This window comes from Passer domesticus, chromosome 12 (assembly GCF_036417665.1).
Source record: "Passer domesticus isolate bPasDom1 chromosome 12, bPasDom1.hap1, whole genome shotgun sequence".
Taxonomy (NCBI): domain Eukaryota; kingdom Metazoa; phylum Chordata; class Aves; order Passeriformes; family Passeridae; genus Passer; species Passer domesticus.
This window is the reverse complement of record NC_087485.1, coordinates 19,770,394-19,790,443: the sequence shown is the minus strand read 5'-3', so window position 1 is coordinate 19,790,443 and position 20,050 is coordinate 19,770,394. Positions and strand designations below refer to the sequence as shown.

At 48.3% G+C, this 20,050-nt stretch overlaps 3 protein-coding genes and 1 long non-coding RNA gene across 7 annotated transcripts in view; 2 read left to right on the top strand and 2 right to left on the bottom strand.

Moving 5' to 3' along the window:
- BEAN1 (brain expressed associated with NEDD4 1) overlaps positions 1–7,038 on the top strand; it is a 58,809-nt gene extending 51,771 nt beyond the window's left edge. Inside the window, exons 5-6 of one of the 3 annotated variants that reach the window (XM_064387050.1) lie at positions 5,374–5,469; positions 6,168–7,038. In XM_064387050.1, coding sequence (XP_064243120.1) covers positions 5,374–5,469; positions 6,168–6,291 — 220 coding nt within the window. In that variant the 3' untranslated portion in view covers positions 6,292–7,038. Of the gene's footprint in view, positions 1–2,499; positions 2,787–5,373 lie in introns of those variants that run through there. The other 2 variants (XM_064387051.1, XM_064387049.1) reach the window with 2 other exon arrangements.
- On the bottom strand, positions 263–8,403 carry LOC135279586 (uncharacterized). 2 transcript variants are annotated; one of them, XR_010346800.1, is made up of 4 exons: positions 8,381–8,403; positions 6,476–6,588; positions 5,430–5,563; positions 263–469 (listed from the first exon to the last, which is right to left on the bottom strand). It is a non-coding gene; the product is annotated as an uncharacterized LOC135279586 (long non-coding RNA). The 2 variants fall into 2 exon arrangements; XR_010346799.1 differs by lacking the exon at positions 8,381–8,403 and adding an exon at positions 8,132–8,317.
- A 110-nt stretch (positions 8,404–8,513) lies between these two features.
- Positions 8,514–13,750, top strand: LOC135279572 (uncharacterized). The gene is made up of 2 exons (XM_064387039.1): positions 8,514–8,805; positions 10,762–13,750. Exons 1-2 carry the CDS (start codon positions 8,521–8,523, stop codon positions 12,244–12,246), a joined length of 1,770 nt encoding a protein of 589 aa, XP_064243109.1. The 5' UTR covers positions 8,514–8,520; the 3' UTR covers positions 12,247–13,750.
- The window catches only part of TK2 (thymidine kinase 2), a 15,632-nt gene continuing 8,333 nt past the window's right edge, over positions 12,752–20,050 (bottom strand). Inside the window, exons 7-10 of the mRNA XM_064387040.1 lie at positions 19,272–19,360; positions 18,901–18,980; positions 17,596–17,676; positions 12,752–17,205 (exon numbers count right to left, since the gene is read on the bottom strand). Of these exons, the coding sequence (XP_064243110.1) occupies positions 17,107–17,205; positions 17,596–17,676; positions 18,901–18,980; positions 19,272–19,360 (349 nt within the window). The 3' untranslated portion in view covers positions 12,752–17,106. The remainder of the gene's footprint in view (positions 17,206–17,595; positions 17,677–18,900; positions 18,981–19,271; positions 19,361–20,050) is intronic.

Below are 20,050 nucleotides of genomic sequence, written 5' to 3'. Positions count from 1 at the left end.
GCAAGAAACAGCTCCCCTGTGCCCATTTCTCCTTTAGGTCAATGGCAGATTTCCCAGAAGCAGGAGACAGAAAAGCTTCTTCCCTTTTGTTTCTTGGCAGAAGGATTCCAGATTTTCCCCCTTGAAACTCCCATTGCTGTGGGCTTTTCTGAATGGAAACTTTTCCCTTGTGCTAACAGGCCCAGTAAGTGCTCCCTGCTAGCCTGATTTAGTCAGTCCAAACCTGAGGAGAGATTTCAAATAAATTCACCGGGCTTTGGGTCAGCAAAATGTAAATTACAGTAAAGATGCAGCTCACAGGAATCCTGCAAGAAGTAGCTGTTTCTTTACCCTCATGGAGCTCAAGGAGAGTGGAGGACAGCATGTCCTAAGTCTCTGATGGAGGTCCAAGAGCTTTTCAAAGACTACCATGTATGTTTGAAAGCTTCAGTGTATTCAGTAGAGGCTGGAGTGACATCTTTTCCACATGCTGTAAAAAAAAAAAAAACAAAAAAACAAAAAAAACCAACAGTTCTACTTCCTAACATATAGAGACTTTTCTGAAATATCTAGCAGACCTACTCAGGGTTTTGAGAACAGACTTGGGTTCTTAAATATTATTTTCTGATGGGGAAATTGAAATTTTCTAGTCTGAATTCAAAGCCATTGTCCTGACAAATATAAAAGTAAGAGGAAATGAAGGTAAAAATAAAAATACCCATGGATATTTGAATTTAGTTATGTAGCACTCTGATTTCACTTTCTTACCTCTCCCTTCCCCAAGAACCATTTCCATCACCCAGACTGGGCTTTGGGAGCTTGGTGTAGCCCGGCAGTAACACAGGTACAGGGGCACAGTGTGTGCCTGCAGTCTGCTGAGAAGACACATGCTCAATATCCCAATTTTCAGGAAATATCCCAGATCTTAATTGCTCTGCAATTAGTGTGGCTGAGGAAATAGGTTCTTAATTTGTCTGGCTCCAGCAGAAATTTTTTTCAGGTTAACTCAGTAGAGAAAGGGTTTTTGGGGTTTTTTTTGTTGTTGTTTTTGTGGGGTTTTTTGGGGTGTTTTTTTGTGTGGTTTTTTGTTTGTTTGTTTGTTTTTTGTTTTGTTTTGTTTTTTGTTTTGTTTTTGTTGTTGTTGTTTTAATGGGAAACGTTTCCTTCTACAGGACTGGAGTTAAAATGATGCTGGAAAGGTTAAACAGCAGCCACAAGGCAGGTCTAACATTTAAGATCATGACGTTGTGACTCTTTAGGGCTCTTGCCTGCAGCCAGGGAGCACAGAGCCGAGCGAGGAGGGAACATTTGCCTGGCTGAGCCCGGTGGCACAGGCAGAACCACGGAGCCTGGCAGCTCCCCATGGAAGCCCCAGTCCACCTGCGCTGAAATAAATGGGCAGGAGATCTTTCTCCTTTTTAATGCCTTTATTAAGAAGAATCAGCTCAGGTGGGGAGAAATCGACGAGTCGCGCCCACGCCACCGCTGCTCCCAGGCATGGCACGGAGGAGGAGGATGATGCAGCTTTGTCCGCTGGTCTGCAGGCAGAGCTGGGGATTCTGTCCTCACGGGAGAGTAGCAGATTCCTGACTTGTTTGTCTAACACCCCGGGGCGTCTCTTTAATCAGTATCTTTTCAGGTTAGGGTGAGAAATAAAAAGGTCCAAGCAGGTACGGGACAATGCTCCCATCCTTAGACGTCACTTAGGTCACTTGTTGGCTCGTAATTTTAGGGGTTTTTCTTGTAAAAACTGTAAAACTGTAAAAATTCGGGGCGCAATGCATTTCTTATCTGCATACTGGCTCTGATGTCACTGCTATTTTCTTCGTACTTAGAGGGTCTGTCCCTGTGTTTGTTTCTGGCAAGCGGCCAGCATCAAGGGGACAATGGTTAATCACCGGCCATTAACAGGTAATTGAGGAGCTTTTCTTTGGCAGTGAAACTAAAGAGGTCTGACTGGTCTGACTTGTTTTTAACTCTGAAACTTAAAAAAAATACAACTTTCTATTCATAACACCCTGTTCCTGCTCTTTGGGAGGCACACAACGGGCACTGTGCCCGCTCCCGGAGTGACCAGCCCCGGTCTGTGCAGGTTACGCAGCTCAGCCCTGGCAGCGCTCACCACCCAGGCAGGGCTGAGCTGCAGCCTGCAGCCAGGGCAGCACGGAGATGTCTGCTGGACGCTCCATCACAGCTGCCATGCCTCCTCTCACACTGGAACAGCAGCACCCCTTCCTCTCCCGCAGGCTCTTCCAGCCTGGCTCTTGGAGGCAGGGAGAGCAGGAACGGGCCCTGGCGCACTGCGCTGCGGTGACCGTGCCCCTCTGGGGTTATCTCTCCGTGGTTTAAGTGCTGTATCCTTGAGTGTCAGACATGGCAGGGTCAGCAAGGATGTGGGCTCAGCAACAAAACACCAGACACTCGTTTTCTTCTCACGTTACTTGCCTCTGTTATGCTGAAGTAATGTACTGTGGCCTTTTTTCCCCAGGAATTTAATGAATGTTTCTTTTTTTCTTTCAGCTATGACGAATGTGTGGGGCCAGGAGCAACACAAATATATATTCCCACAGACGATCCCCCCCCATATTCCCTTACGGACCCTTGCCAAAGAAACGGAATACCCAGAAACACGTGTCCCAGCCCGGAGGAGGGAGCAGCCGCCGGCAGCGCCGGGCGGGCCGCACACGCTGCGGGGAGGCCGCGGGAGCGGCAGCGGCCCGGGCCCGGCCCCGCGCGGGAGCGCGCCCCGTGAGCGAGCGCGGCCCGGGAGCGCGGCCCCGGGAGCGCGGCCCGTGAGCGCGGCCCGGGAGCGAGCGCGGCCCCGGGAGCGAGCGCGGCCCCGGGAGCGCGGCCCCGGAGCGCGGCCCGGGAGCGAGCGCGGCCCGGGAGCGCGGCCCCGGGAGCGCGGCCCCGGAGCGCGGCCCGGGAGCGAGCGCGGCCCGGGAGCGCGGCCCCGGGAGCGCGGCCCCGGGAGCGCGGCCCCGGAGCGCGGCCCCGGGAGCGCGGCCCCGGGAGCGCGGCCCCGGAGCGCGGCCCCGGGAGCGCGGCCCCTGCCGCGGGGCGCCCCGCAACGGAAGCGGCCCTTCCCTTCCATTCTGCTGAAGAACTCACACCAATAGGAGAATAAAACCTCTGGAAGTTTTACTAATTTTATATCTTTAAACAGGGATACAATGGGATTTTTTTCTTTTTACAGTGAATTTTGCAAGTTTATGTAAATTTCCCTGTTTGTGCTTCAAAGTGTTCCATGGCATCACACACCATAAAGGAGCTGCAGGGACAAGCAGTGCATCTGACCTTTCTGAAGCATTGCAGAACCCATTGAAATTAGCCACTCATAATGAAGATAAATGTTATCCAGTCAAGCCTACTTGTTGATTTGATGATACTTTGCATGTTTTAGAACAGAGGGAAAAAGAAGAGCCTTTTGTTGACATTGTAGGTGTCACTAGTACAGCTCATTCAGTGTATTGATAACAAAGCATTTTTAAATAACTCTTTGTCTGTGTGTTTCAGTAGGCAAAGCACTGCCTAAAAAAAATAGTATTATTATCAGTACCATGTAGAACCAAAGAAAAAATAATCATATTTTAATATTCACATTATTCCTTTGGTGCCAGGCTTTCCAGGCCATTGCAAAGCCTGTTGCAAGTCCTCCTCCAAAGCCAGCATCCACAGAGCTGGAGGGCCAGCGGGTCCGCACAGCTCAGCGGCTTCACCGGCAGGAGCTGCAGCCCAGCGGCGCAGGCTGGAGCTTGCTGGAGCCAAGGGGAGGCACAGCGGTCCCAGAGGATGCTGGGCCAGCTCCCACTCACGGCTGCATTTCCAGGCACAGGAAATTCCAGTATCTTTCTCCATCAGGAGCGCGGGTGTTTCCGTGAGGCCACAGTGACCTGTGGGAGCTGCGGGAGCTGCCAGAGACGCTGGGCTGGGCACAGTGACAGAGCCTCAGGGGTCTCGGGGCGTTCCCAGCCTTAGAGACGGGACCAGGAAAAGGAACCCAGCGAGTGAGCCCGGGACACTGGGCTGGCAGTCCGTGGGTCCGCAGCCAGTGTGCCAGGGCAGTGGGAGCTCAGCTCAGGCACAGCAGAGCCAGGGCTGCACCTTGTCCCCAGGCTGCACTCGCCAGAGCCCCCCTGCACCAGCCCGGCCAGAGGAGACCAAGTGCAGCACCGAGGGGCTCCCAGAACGGGCACTGGCCGAGAGGCGGGCAGGGCAGCGGGCACCCAGCCCCTCATGGGCACCTCTTGCTCCTTTTCCCCTCCCGGGAGCCGCTGGCCAAGCCCCGGCACCTGCTGGGCACAGCTCCCAGGGCTGGATCTGTGTTTGAAACACAACACATCCCTGAGCTTCGCTCTGCTCACCCTGGCTGGGGAGGACACAGTGTGGGACAGGAAGATCTGCTTCCCACACTTCTTTTGTATGGCCCAGCAAAAAAAAAAATGCTGCAAGATGCAGACTAGAGGCCCGTCCTGACATCCAACAGCAGACGGCCAAGAAAGTTTCTGTCTATTGCCTGAAACGAAACAGAGTTGGGATCCTGTTGTTCACTTCTGCCTGGAAAGTCCCATTCCTCATCTGAAATAGTCCCATTCCTCATCTGAAATAGTCCCATTTCTCATCTGAAAGCTTCTGTGTGTCTGGCCTAGGACACACAACCCACAAGAGAGCAAGGAGAGCTCAACCCTGTGCTTTCCTTGGGACTTTCCCCTGGAAAACTTCTTTGCTTTGCTGTTTTGAAATGTGTTGCTGCAGGAAACGCACTCTGCATTTTTAAGCAATTTTTAAGTTCTGTATCTAATGGAAAACCCCAGGGTGAGTCGGGGTGCTAGCAGGAAGCAGAACTGACTGCCAGCACATCAACAGCAGGGATGGAGCTCCAGCCAGCCCTTGGGGCACCCACAAGCCTGGGCTCCATCTGGGACCAGGGACAGGAGCCAAGGAGCTGTGGCAGGGGAGCAGAGTTATCACAGGCTCATCTCCAGGAAATTTCTTACTGGCATTTTCACCAAAAAAAAAAAAAAAAAAAAAAAAAAATTTACACAGAGAAAATGCACTTCATTGTCTATCACCACGAAAGGATATGTAAAGCTGAGTATAGCAAATATATAATGGTGTTTAAAAGGAAGCAGCATCCAAATTATTAAAATTACACTTGGATTTTCTGTAAATACTGAATAATTTTCAACTGTAATCATCATTCAACACTCCAAAGATTGACACAATTATAATTAATACTTAGATGAGGAAGCAATTATATGGTTCTTACTGCTATATAAATTATACCATTACTGAGTCATATGCACATGATGAGATGTAAGGTAAGCATGCATTTTTTGCTAAGTAGATGACAGTAAATATGTATTTTGCTAAAATGAGACAATTCTTTTGCAGTTCAGCAAGATTTTCAATATTCTCAGTATACTATACCCAAAAGAACAAAACCTCACCATTTTGCAGTGCAGAACTGCTGGCAGGCTTTTCTAGAAGGTAAGGCTCTATTTCACATTTGTGTTTTTAACACAGAGAACTGATCCTCTCCATAAAGTATTCATTTCAACAGTTTGGTGGAATGCAGAGCACCCTGCAATGAGAGAAACAATGCTGTACCCCACCTCAGAGGGGGCAGAGGTGCACGCAGTGCCCCAGTCAGGTTTAGGGGCAGGGCAGTCAGCAGAGAGGGAAGCACGGGGTGGTCTGTGCAGAGTGGGGTTGGCTCTCAGGGCTGGGTCTGCCTGCAGCTCTGCACAGCTGCTCCTGCAACAGGGCCGGGCTCCGGGAGCTGCTTCCCCCACGCTGCTCCTGGGGAGGGATGGGGAATCTGCTGAACCCACAGCAGAAGGGAAAGGGGGTTTTTTCCCCTGAAAGTGAGGTTCGTGCAGGTAACATGACCAAGCTGCAGGCTCCTCTGCAGACAGGCACAGAGGGCTTTTCACACGAGGCAGACAAGTCCCTGCCCTGTTACTGATGCTCAGTTTCTCTGCACAGTGGGAAACCCTTTGGTTTGGCTTTTCACCTTTTTAACAGGGATTTCCTGCCCTTCCACCAAGTCTGTATCTGTGATTTACAAAACAAGCTGACTTTTAAGTAGACTTCTGATGAGAATGGGAGATTTACATATTACCTCATGCTAGCAATGCATTGTAAAATTGTAGGAAACTAATCCAAGTATTTCTTTCTTCCTTCAGTAACACTGAAGTGTCCCTGGCACTGTGCTCTGGGTTTGGCAGCATTTCTTACACACATCTGCCTGCTCCCTCTGGTGGCGTGGACCACTCCATAAAATCCTGTCATCCTGTTACCACAGAATAATCCAAACAACCCCAGCTGCACTGCCACACGGCTATGGGAGCCACCCAAAACATCCACATCCAACTGTAGCATTTTTCTGAGTTACCACTGAATACCTGGGTTATGTGATTCATTACAAACATATATAATTAAAAAACAAACTGTGAATTGAAGGCAGAGTGTGCTTCCTTCTGTGATATCTTACCACCATCACTTGCAGGAGTGGTTTAGCATTTTCTGCTCTTGTTAATCTTTTCAACTGAATGAAATCCAACAAAGCTGGATTGGGGGGAAGCTTATAAATCCAGACAGATAGCACTAGAAAGAAAAAAAAACTAGCTGTAAAACACTATAGAGAGACTTTTGCAGCTTTGAAGCTGCTCCAACAGCTTCTGATGCTACCACTGCAGGTGTTGAAATTCCTTGTAATGATGCAGTAAGGACATGCTTTCATTTCTTGAAAATATTGCAGATCTTGGATAAATCTCAGCAAAGTTGGCAGAGTGATGTTGCTCTTGAGAAATTCATCTCCTGCTATCAGATATTATCCTAAACCCTTGCATAATTCCAATACCAGTGCTAAAACCCAGGCTTAACACAGGCCTTTGCTTTATTACATGGGTAAAATCAGAAAGAAAAGTGGACATGCTATTTCTTGCTACATGATAACAACCCTGTATTTCTGTAGTCATCTCTTCTGCTTCAATTTTTAATATACTGATCTTATACAGAACTTTTAGTAAAGAACACACACATATTTGGGTTGGCTTTCTTGCTTTTTATTTCACATCTCTGGGGCCACCCACGACCGAGCAACTGCTGAGGAAGCAACTCTGTGCTTCAGTCACTTACATTTGGATTTTACCTGTGTCAGAGGAACAAGCACTGGAGCAGTCAGGTCCCTCCTGCTCTGGGGGACAAGTCAGTGTCCAAGCTCAAGAAGGGCAAAGTCAAATTACTGAAACCAGGACACTGAAAATGGCAACGTATCACCAAGGGAAAATATGAAAATGGCAAAATAGGAATAATAGGCCAATCACCCCAGAAATACTAAAACAGCTCATTTTTTTAGCACAGCAAGGTGAGTAAAGATATTTCCTGAATAGAAACCACATCCAACTGATCTAAGTGGTCTTGGTAGTCTGACAAATTATTCCCTTTCTTACCCTACAGAAATAATTTCTACGTGAAATTATGGCCATAGACTTGTGTGAAATAAAATAATAATCATCATATGAGAGAATATTTATCAACTTGTGAAGTCACACAGGAGAACAACATCATCATGGTGGCCACAGGTGGTGACTTGAAAACTCAGATTCCAAAAATCAAGGTTAGAAAAGCACCTGGATCACAGGTGTGCTTTCCAGCTGCTGGAGCCAACCTCCGTTTAACCCATGGCAGGGCACTTGTCACCCCACAGCAGGCACAGATCCCGTGTAACCCATGGCAGGGCTCTTGTCACCCCACAGCAGGCACAGATCCCGTGTAACCCATGGCAGGGCTCTTGTCACCCCACAGCAGGCACAGATCCCATGTAACCCATGGCAGGGCACTTGTCACCCCACAGCAGGCACAGATCCCGTGTAACCCATGGCAGGGCTCTTGTCACCCCACAGCAGGCACAGATCCCGTGTAACCCATGGCAGGGCTCTTGTCACCCCACAGCAGGCACAGATCCCATGTAACCCATGGCAGGGCACTTGTCACCCCACAGCAGGCACAGGTCCCGTGTAACCCATGGCAGGGCACTTGTCACCCCACAGCAGGACAAACCTCTCCGAGCTAGAGAGGTTCAGAGAGGGGTCTGAGGACTAATCAACACAGAAGTGATACCATTTGTGACAATGACTGCTGATACCTCTGTTAAAATCTGCAAACAGTGTAAACTTTTGATGACCAGGGAGCTTTTGGAGGATCACCAGGAGCTCCCTGCTTCGTGCAAACCAGGTTAACGTACAGAGACACCGCCCGGCGCTGTGAGAATTGGCGCGGCGCACCGGGGAGCCAACAAACATCCCGGGACATCCCGGGACATCCCGAGAGACGCCCCGGGCCGTGCTCCCCTCAGCGCCCCTCGGGCCCGCCCCGCGCGCGGCCGAGCCCTCACCGCCCTCCCGCCTTTCACTTTCGATTCTCGAGGCTCCGCCCCCGACCTGATTGACAGGCGGGAGCACCAATAGCTGTCGGGCGCGCGGGCGCTGCCGGCCAATGGCGGCGCGGGGCGGCCCGGCGGGGCGGGCCGGCGCCATGGCGGAGCCGGCGCTGCTGCGGGAGTACGTGTCGCAGCTGGCGGCCCGCGCGGCGCAGGGGCAGCTCGCGGCCTGCGCCGACCCCGCGCTCAAGGCGCGGGCGCGGCGGCTGCTGGGCCCGGGGCGCCGCGGGGCCCTGGACGTGCGCGGCGTGGCCGAGCGCTGCCGGCGGGCGCGGGGCGGCCGCGCCCTGCGCGACCTGCTCAAGGCGCTGGAGCTGCTGGAGCTGCTCTGCGTCAACCTCCTGCTGTGCCCCTGGCGCCGGGAGATCCGCTCCCTCAAGGTACGGCTCTGCCGCCTCTCCGGGCCGGGGCTCCGCAGCGGCACCGGAAAGTGGGAGCGGGGTCGGGGGCACGTCCAGCTCGGGCAGGGCTGCTCCGAGGTGTTCGTGGGCCTTCACAGGCCTTGTCCTCGCCCGGGCCCCGAGTGCTGAGCAGCTCCGGGGGTGTGGTGAGGCAGCAGGGAAGGTAAAAGCTACTCCGAAGGGCTTTGCCTTTCACCACTCTAAGCTGTGAGCAGAACCTGCCTACGAGCAGGGTGTTTTTAGCCGTGGCCATCTGCCAAAGGCCGGGTGAGCCAGGGCCTCTCTGGTGCTGATCCGGCTCGGAGCCTGCAGCTGCTGCAGGGGCAGCGACAGCCCCCTGGAAAGAGGAAATGCGGCTGGGTTCTGCAGCAGGCTGGTCACGGTTACCCCACTTCCCCAGCACACTGAGCACGTCTCGTTGCCCAGAAGACACAGCCATCTTCACACATCCCAAATTTAAACAGACTCCCATATGCAAAGTTACTGCCCTTGCTTTGGCAACAGGTGCTGGTGAGGAAAAGCCATTTCTTTGATTCTTCCTGCACTTAGGTCTCACCTGTGGATTTTCAAACAGCTGTAAATTCCTGTTCTTCTCATTCAGCTCCCTAAAACAGGGCAAAGCCTAAGATAGTCTGGTCTACACTTAGTGTGTTCAGCTTTTCCTAACATAAGGATCCTAGGCTGCATTAAAATTAAACTTTGAAGGCCACTGTGGGCAACCCAAAGTGTAAGGCAGCCTTTTGCAGGCCTGAAATAATTCTATTGCAAGGCAAGTTGGAGAACAACCAGTACCTTGTGCATGTAGAGATTTTATTAAAAGCTACTGAAATACATGGGATAAAATTTCCCATGTCCTGCCTCTCATCTGCTCTGATGTCCCTGCAGTGTCTGCAGCTGCCCCCGCTCCAGAAGGAACAGAAGGTGGGGAGTGCAGGGCACTGTTAACAGATTTGTCTGAGAATTATACTGTGGCCATTCTGGGGGTCAGTTTTGTTCTCTTGAACCTCCTGCTTGTGACATTGATGTCAGGGGTCAGCCTTGGTCTGGCCAAGCTGGGCAGCCTGAAAACAAGGTACCCCACTCCTGGAAACCCTGACTTTGCATTCCCACCTCTGTTCTGTTCTGACTTACCAGGAGCTGGTCATGCCCAGCTCAGAACAGTCTCTCCTGTCACAGGGTTTCAGACAAAACCAAAAACCACTTCCATGTTACAAACTAGGCCTCATGCCTGGGGTAGCTCTAAAACCAAGCAAACTTTGAACAGTTTTTTAAGTTGTTGCACAGTAGCAGCAGCATTTTATTGGTGTTTTGGAGACAGCTTGTGCAAGAGAGGTGTTTGAACAATACTTCTGTTAGAATAGTCTCTCTTCAGAAAGATGCTTTTAAAAAATGGCAGATTAATGCAAGGGTAGTAAAGTTCACAGCAGGAGCCTGAACCATGGAAAAAGAAAATGTTAAACTTGTCCCCAGTTCAGAAATGGGATTCACAGTGAGTGCATCATGTCTCTTTCTTTAGGAAAAGACCTCAGTGATTAATCCTATGAATCTCTGTTTGTTTCAAAAGCTTAGGCCCAGTAGAATACAGAAGGTTTATTTCTGAGTTTCTCTAATTTGACTAAAATGATTTTCTTACTCTCTTCCTTTTTGAATACTGGTACTCTTAGCCAAGACCCCAGCAGGTTGAAACTGGCACAGCTTCACTGGAACTGATGTGCAAAGTAGCAAAGCCACAATGCTCGAGAGGCTGCCAAAGCAGTGCTGTTAGAAAAGCCTCACTCACTGCAGTTCAAAACTCAGACTTGCAGAGCACAGCTTTTTGAAAGCTGTAAGCAGGTCTTGAGGTATTTTTGGTCTTTAGGAAATCAGCTGTTTCACATTTCCCTGCACCCCTTCCCCCAATGTTCACCAGCTTTTCCATATTGTGTTCTGTTCCAGACCTTCACTGGGAATTTTGTCTACTACATCCAGCCAGTGCTACCAGAGGACATTGTGAAAGCAGTCCTGGAGAAAATCGGGTATGTTGCAACCACAGCAACAGAGTTTTCACTTGTCAAAAAGAGAAACAATGAGGAAACGAAGCAGACTGCATTTGAGATATTCCTGGCAAGAATTGAGTGTGAGGCCATCCTGGAGATGGCAAGTGAAGAAACACATGGCAGTTTGGAGAAGAGCCTGCAGCAGGGAATGCAAACACATCGGCATGGAGGAGAGGAGGAGGAGCATCAGACACCCCCGGGAGGAGACGCTGAAAGTCTGGGAAGTGAAGGGAGCAGTGAGACACCTTTGTGCCTTGCCCCCCAGCAGAAGCGTTCAGCCACCTGTGCTGCATCCTTTGAAGCTGCTGGGAATGTGAGGATGGCAAGGGAGGTGGCTCAGCCAGCAGCTGCTGCATCCCCTGGCAGCCTCCAGGAGCACCAGAGGCAAAGCATCGACACTGCACATCTCCCAGGCAAGGGCTCAGACAGCGAGGACTTCCTGATCAAATACAGTGACATTGTCATCGCACAAACACCCATCTTCAGTGAGAGTCTCTCTCCCAAGGCTTTGGAAAAGGAGCCCAGAGCCAGGCTGAGTGAGGAGTGTGCCTTGGCAGGGGCTGTAGACTTGGCTGCACGAGCGCTGGGGCCTGCACCTCTGTCCCCAGGAGCCAGCGGCCCCCCAGCCTTTGCCATGTTTGCTGACAGCTCCTGTGACAGCAAAACCACCTTGGAGTTTGAAGCTCCAGGAGTCCCAGAAGGATCAATTGAAGCAGAAATTAATGATGCCATAAATTGCATAGACCCAGCTCCTGGTGATGAGCCCACTGAGCTGAAGTCTCTGCCCTACAAGGACTTTGCCTCTGCCCAAACCTGCAGCATCCCCAAGGAAGAGGATGTTTGTGAGCTGTCATTGACCTTCACAGAACTACAAATCAAGGATGCCCAGGAAGAACTTATGTATCCAGTAGAGGAAAGTGGCCAGCCTGAGGCAATGGCCTATGCAGGAGGAAGTGACAGGCACGTTAGAGATTTCAGTCACTCCCAAATAAAACATACATACCTGACTGATGCTGAGCTGCACAAGAGAGCAGCACCACACCCTGAGCCACCTTCAGGTCTGTGCTGTACTGCTGGGCACCCAGAGGATTCCACTGCTGGTTCTGACTGCAAGAGGCTGTTCATGGATCCTGCTAAGGCACACGTGGCTTCTGAGTGCTTCAGGCATGTCAGAGAGCCCCCCAACCTCACCTACATCCCCCCCCAGAGCATAGATGTGCGGCCCTCACGCGGGGGCAGGAGGGGCCTGGGGCAGCCTGCAGGTGACGCTGCTGGAGGCAGGGGAGGGAAGCTGGAGCACTGTAATTCCCAAGAGACTGACAGCCAGGAGCCTTATGTCATCATTGACAGAACAGACCAGGCAGTGCTGTGCCATCACACCTGAGTCTGCAGTGCTTTATCTGTCATTACCTGGGGGGATTGTCCTCTCACCTGTGGCCTTGATCCTGTTGTCAGGGAGGTGATTAGCTTTTCTGTCACAACAGTTCTAAAAATACCCAAACCACATCACTGCTTTGGGACAGTAAATAGCAGGAGTTACACAAATTCCTAATGGTTCCTTTCACAAGGAAACATGAATGGTCACCTTTTTAGAGGGTAGGCAGTCTTCTATAAATTTAAATCCATTTAATTAATCGGTCAGATTCCTTTTGGCTGTTCTTAATGCCATACATGTTTCTTCAGCTGGGCATCCTACTTCTCTTTTTTCCCTTCACAGACCTATTCCTTCAATACTCTTCCAGTACAAGGTAAATCCTTCTAAACTGGAAGAAGTTTAGAAATGCCATACTGGACTGTACTCCTTAACTTTCTGCATTCCTTTGAAGCTGTGTCTGAGCTAATCTTCCTCCTGACTTCAGCTGAAAACAGGTTTAGAAAGTTTGATTACATTCCTTTAGCTTTAAAGAGGGAAACAGCTCTGTGAACACTTCGTTTTGTAGCGGCATTAACCTGTGCTATAGTTTTTATATCTAACCAATATATAACCATTTGTTACCAAAGTATTTTGTGGCCACCACAATTTCCAAGAGAAGCCTTGAGCATTGTAACTGTTCACTGCCACCAGCAGAGAGAGGTCCAGCTATGGCTGCCATTTCCCTTGCCCCTGCTCCTGACACTTAATTCTGCACAGAATTTTTCTGCAGGCCGGTTCATCTCTCTAAAACGAAAAGAAAAAAATCTCATTCTTCACCATTTTAATAGCAGGGAAAAAAATCTGCTCAGAGAAGGATCCTGGTGAGCAGCAGGGGCAGGATCAGGGATAACCTGCAGGTGGGAGTGCTGTGTGGAAAGCTCAGGAGTGTTGGATCACCTGGAAGCTGGGCTCCCAGCACGGAGAGCCTGTGTTACACACAGCTCTAAATTCATTTAGGAAAGCACACTGCTGCACTGCTTAGGCACAGTCTCCAGTGCTATTTCTACAAATACCTTTAGAGGGTGGTGCCCAGCAGCAGGACAAGGAGCAATTTCCATAAACTAAACCACAAAAAATTTCATCCCAACATGAGGAAGAACTTGTTTTCCTGCAGGGGGCAGAGCCCTGGAGCTGATGCCCAGGGAGGCTGTGGAGTCTCCCTCTCTGGGACATTCCAAACCTACCTGGACATGCTCCTGTGTCACCTGCTCCAGGTCACCCTGCCTGGGCAGGGCTTGGGCTGGGTGACCTCCAGAGGCCCCTTCCGACCCTAAAAATTCTGGGATTCTATGATATACTTGTTAACCAGAAAGGCACTTTAATACTGCTTCAAGTAGCTTTTTCAGTAGCACTGAAATGTGTGCTGGTTTGGGCTGGGGCAGAGTTAATTTTCTTCACAGTGGCTAATACAGAGCTCAGTTCTAATTCCTGAAAAATTCCTTTTATGTACAATTAAAATATTAGCTGAAACTAATTTTGTATTAATTGTTTATAATTGACTATCATCCTGGAAAAAAATTCAGAGGAGCACACAGGGATATGACTAGAAAAACCTCAGGAACTAAAATATAAAGATTTGCTTTTTGAAGAACTAATGGTTGAAATTCTGTCATCCCCTGATTCCAGCAGTGTAGGAGAAACAGAATTCACCCAAGGTAACACCAGGGGACAGGACTGCCTTCAGCTCTGGGTGGGCTTGTGAGAAATAGGTGTTAGGAACAAAAGGGAGTTCAGAGGGCTGTGTCCTGACAAGTAACAGTGGCATGCTTTGGGCTGTGAGAATCTCTGCACTAAACCATAAACCATAAAGTGTACTAAACCATAAAGTGACATTTTCTGTGCTGTGCAAAAATGTATGTCCACAGTGAAATTAGAATTAAGAACAAACTGCAGATGACTGAGCTTCAAACGTGTAGAACCATTTCCACAGAAATCGTTCTTTTGGACTCTTGGAGAAGAAAAGGTTTTGAAAGTTTAACAGAAGGTATCAAGAATAGCTGGTATCCCCCTACAAAGAAGCTGCAAGAAGAGAATTACTTGGCACACAAAACCTTACTTTTAAGCTGGAATTCTAAAGGGTTATGACAGAGCAGTAGAATGGCATTCCTGGAATCACAAGCTTTAGTACCAGCTTAGTACTTCACTAGGAAATGCTCTCACTGTGCACTTATTGTTAGTAAGCTGCAGTCATTTAGAAAAGAATCAGCTGATCAGATGGGAATTCCAGGACAGGAGCTGCAGTTCCTGACTGGGTGTGGTTCTTTCAGTGCAATGGGTTTTAGGCAAACCACAACCCTACAAAAGCAGCACCATCAGGTATTGTTGAAAAGCCACATAAATGAATGTTTCTATCCTGCACAAAGTGCCTGACAAATGTCTGTACAAAGTGCTAATGAATGAAGCCTGGCTTGTTCCAGCTAAACCAACCAAAACCAGTAGGGGAAAATACATTCTGTACTTCTGGGATCATTCCCCTAAAATTACCCAGAGACTCAGTGTGAGAGCAGTCAGAGTGCTGCAGTGAAAGGATTCCCTTGAGGGCAGCACCCAGAGAAGGGCAACTCAGCACCTCCTTTGACAAGTCCAAGAATGAAACCCCCACTGCTTTTCTGTACTCTCCAAGTACTTACAGGTCATAATAAACTGATTGTGACATAAACCCAAAAAAGTACCTGTGATTTTACTCCTTTTTATTCAAAAAAAAAAAAAAGGCAAACCAACCAGTTAAGAAATCAATTAATTCTAGGATGTTTTCAGAAACATTTGAAAAGAGTAACAAACACAGTCCCATGCACCCTGTATTTTCACTGTTCCTCAACTCAGCCAGAGCAGGACTGGGGTTCTCATGAACACAAATAAAATAAGCTCTCTATAAAAAGCTAGCTGAAAATACCCTCAGGGCCATTCTGCAGTCACTTAACAAAAACTGTGGGGTTTTTAAATTTTTTTGCACTGAATTCAGTGGGACTGCCAGTGCACAGTTCTCTTCAGAACTAAGCTATATTGTGATATCCTGTAGAGCAGAAAGAACTTCCTGAATTCAATGAAATTGCATTAATGTGGGATTAGAGCAAAACACCATTTCAAACTGGTAAGATCTGCTTAACAAAGCTACTTCAACTCGATGCACTTCGTTTGCTGCCTCCAATGACAAGAAAATGAACATCTCACCTCTGGTATGAAGCGTGTAGAGCCTGGGCAGGAAGGAGTCAATGCCTTGCTGTGCCTCAGGCACCTAATGGCCACTCTGGATGTGCCTGGAAAGGGGAACAAAGGAGCAGAGAGAGGGTAGGGCAGCACTTTCCTGGAGCCAGATTGCTGCTCAGGTCCATGGTGCCCACACAGCACAGGAGCACGAGTGGGCAAGAGCCAGAGGGGCATTGAGACCAGCCAGGCCTCAGAATGCCCCTGACTGCTGCCAGGGAGGCTCCACCCGAGCATGGCCCTCAGAGCTACAGCTGACAGGAGGGATCATTTCCCTGGGGAGGGATACAGCTGTTCCCATGCTAGATGGAATGTCTGCAATCCTCTGAACCTTAGGTTTGGTGGGTACCACCACAAGGGATCAAGATTGAACATTGATCTGACCATAGACATCAAAATTCCAACAATCCAGCCTTGCTGCTGTGAGATCTCTCCACTACCTGCTCTTACCCTTGCCTTCCATACTCTGTGGTATTTTGTATCTGAATAGAAAGGAACCCAAAGAGCTGCACCCCTCCTCTCCACTGCAATTCAGTTGTTGGAAAATCACAGAATTACTGAGGCTGGAAAATACCTCGGAGGTCTCTGGGTCCAGCCTGTAACCCAGGGCTGTGACCCATCCCAGACTTCCCTGGAGCCGCAGGGGCCATCGTGGCTGCAGTGCTTGCCCGTGACCTCATGGCAGTGGCCCTGGCACATCCACCCAGCCTGGCCAGGGCCCTCAGCAGAGCCTTCCCTTTGCTACCCAAGGGGAATAGCCCCTCTTAGCTGAGGGTCAGCTCAGTGCCCTCCTCCAGCCCATCAGAAAAGGCTGAGCAGGGCTGTTCCCAGCACGGATCCCAGGGGATCCCATTCCCACCAGGCTGGGCCCAGCCATCAGCTAGGTCCCATCCCAGCCAAGCTGGGGCTGCAGCCTCTCCAGGAGATGTCATGGGAGAGGGGCTCAAAGGCTCTGCTGAGTTCCAGGGAGACACATCCACAGCCTTTCCCTACCCTCCAGGAGGGGCACCTGGCCAGGGAAGATCTCCTAAACTCAGACTGGTAGGGGCTGATCCCGTGGTGATCCCATGGTCATCCCATGGCTGGTGACCCTGTGGTTGGTGATCCTGTCCCTGCCCTGTGCTCACACCCAGGATAACTTGCTGGGCACCAGGGCCAAGCTGAAAGCTCTGTCATAAACAAACCTCCTTCATACACACCCTGGCCATTTGGTGTTGTTTCAGCCCAATTCACCCCCAGGGGATCATGAAGAGAAACCTCAGGTACCCTCCCTCAGAGGGATGTTGTAATAAACGGTTTATTTTAAATTACAAAAACAGGGCTGACTTTGGGGGGAAAAAACAAAGAAAGTAAAGTCACTTCTAGGAAGCAGCAGTGAAGTGGGAAATGAGGGAAACAAGCCATATTTTATCTGAACAGAACTGACACAGTAAAGCTGATGTTTTGTCTAAAAACACAAAGGGAATTGATTCATATTCTGTTCCTGACTGGTACCTGATAATTTCAGAGATCTAAGTCCACAGAGTTCTACAAAGCATAGTGCAAAAACAATACCATTATCTTTAAATATTAAAAATACCAACTCAGACTTCAGTAGATGATTTCTGATACAACAGTCACAGGCTTCTATAAACAGTGTTGTCTGTTAGCTGGGTTCAGTATTTGGTCCCGGTTTTCCTCATACTTCTCTATCATTTTCTGCATGTCATGGTCAGCTCCAATAACCTTGGGAAGAAGAGGATGAACACTGACAATAACTGACACCATAAAACTTGGCTTCTTTGGAGCAGAACAGAACAGGACTACCAGTGCAGCCAAATTGGGATACTCCTAGGGATTTGCCCAAGCTGCTTTCTGCTGGGAATTTGGCATTCCCTGAAAAGCTCCATGGCTGATCCTGCAAGCAATCCCAGTGAGCAGCCTCTCAAATTCCACTGCAGAGATGGCAGACCCCTTTTGTGCTATACACCAACAGCTATCACATTTGTCTTTGTCCTTCTACAAAGGTTATCAGAAAAGCAGATTTATTTACTTTTACCACTAAACAATGCTCCTATTATTTGGAAAACACAATCCCCCACATGCCTAATTGGTTATAATAAAAATAATACTCACAAGTACTGGGCAGGAAACTTCAAACAGTGCACGTTTAATGAGCCACTCTTCATAGAGCTCATGAATAGCTTCTAAATATTCCTAGAAAAGAAGCACTGGAATAATACAAATGCCCAGGGATGACACACACATTACAATCTTCATCCATTGGGAAGTAGTTAAGAGACACATATAAAAGCTGCAACATGTATCTTTCACTAACAAAAAATGAAAAGCATCAGAAGGTTTTTCAGAAAAATTAATTCCCAGTACAAAGTTTAACTCCAGGAAGACCTTGAAGACACAACTTACAGGAGCACAGGGCTCTCAGCTCCTTTTATGATCAAGCAACCATGATTCTCTCCCACAGGTAAAATGTGGATCAAGATTTTACAGAGAAAAATACAACAAAGTAAGGACAAAAAGGGCAAGGCTGCAAAGAATATGTATGGGAGGCACTTTCTGTGTCAGTACATTTCCCTAGAATTCCCAGTTCACTTTCTTGTAACTCAATTTCCTCTAAAAGCTCTCCTGCCTGTCATGAACTGGCTTTTTTCTTCATGGAGACCACTTCACATTGCTCATTCATAACTGCTCCCCTCCTCTTCAGCAGAGATGCAAAATAACGCAAGGGCTCTTCAAACCCATTACAGGAGGATTTATTCTCCAAATTTCACATGGCCCAAAATTCAGCTCTTTGCACAGATCTTCAACTGATGATTGCTTCTCCTGAGCCACCCACCCAGGGCTGCAGGGGGAACTGCATCCATGTCTGCTCAGGCTCCTTGAGAAGCCTTGTGGCATGAGGGGCCATGCTGTGAACTGGCACAGCAATCACTGTTCCAGCACCACAGCTTCTTTTAAAGCAGATTCCCAAGCTCACAGTTTTCAAGGAGCTGCTTCCTTTCAGCCACAGCAGAGACACTTTTCATGCACAAACATCCTGGTGGGAGCAGACAGCAAAGTGCCCACGGAAACCTCAGCACCTGCAAGTCCAGGCACCCCTGCTTCACCTGGGTGCTTTTGTGCCAGTTCATGGTACAATTGACTTTTACATCCTAGAGAAGATTACCAGTTGATTAATGCTGCACCTAAAGTCAGCTACAGTGCACTGATTACTACAGCAGAATACCTGGGAGAGTCAGCATGCAAGACAGATCATTTTTTTAAAAATAAATCTAAATTCAATACTCAGGGTTTAGTTTGCAGTGGAAACAGCTGCACCACATTCTGGCAATATACTCAGGATACAATTTTAATATTTAGATTGGAATAATTCCGTTTTCAAAGCTCCTTGTAAGCACATACATCAGAGGAACTCCTTACCAGAGGAATGACTTTTTCCTCTTCCCTGCATCGTGTCTTTAGCCTCTCATAACAAACTTTGGGAGATGTCTGCAAATAAACTGCAGGAACAAAAATGTTAATAGTTATGTTCAAGGATCAGCTTTAAAAGCAAAGAAGAAACTCACTTCACAAACTATAGAAGGGAAGGATCCTGGCTTGGGTACCACCACTGAACCTCCCCTTTGGCACTACCCAACCCATGAACCACCCACAAACCCAAGCTGTCTGATGGTGGTCACTTTTGTATTAATAATGTGATTATTTATGAGCCAAGAAACAAGAATTATTTTTTTCTCCCAGAAAGGAAACCCACCCACAAACACAGCCCTCCAGACCCATCAAGACGTTACCTATCAGATCAACTGAAACATCAGTGTTGTTCTGGATCCAGTCAAACCATTCACTTAGGACAGCATAATCCACCTCTGGCATTTTTCCACTGAAAAAACACAAGAGGCATCACTCACTCAGCAGCATGCAGAGATCAACTCCAAACTCTCATTTTGCTCACCTGACCACAATGCCTCCCCACTGACTTCAACATTTGTGAAAAGAAGCCCATGCAAATTGAAGGCCACATAATCCATTGTTTATAAAACAGAAAGACCAAATATTTTCCTTTTTTTTAAGTACTCAATGGTATTTATTGCTCAGGTTCTCTGTTCAAATCTGTCCCAGGGCATGTCACCAGAAGGGCTGGATTTACTGAGCAGCACCAACAATTCCTTACAGAAGCCACAGTAAAAGGCAGGAAAAATATGTCAATGTGTCAATAAATTTACTCCCACTGTAAGAAATATTTGCAGAAAGAGTAGTGAAATATTCAATATGCTTAACTCTGAACTCAGAGCACAGAATGTTGGAGACAAATGTCCCAAAGGTAACTCAGCAACAACAATAAACTATCAAACAACTCAAGTAAAAGGGAGTTACTGAGGACATGTTAAGAATCACATACTATGTTTTTATTAGTGTATCAATTTTCACTTATTACCATATTCCTGAGTGTCAAATATTACTAATTTTACAGTATCCTCTCTACAAAACTGGTGACAGTAACACATACTCCATACTCTTTCCTAAATGCTTCTGCAATAGAAAAAATGTTATTAAGAAGATGGAGTTGGGA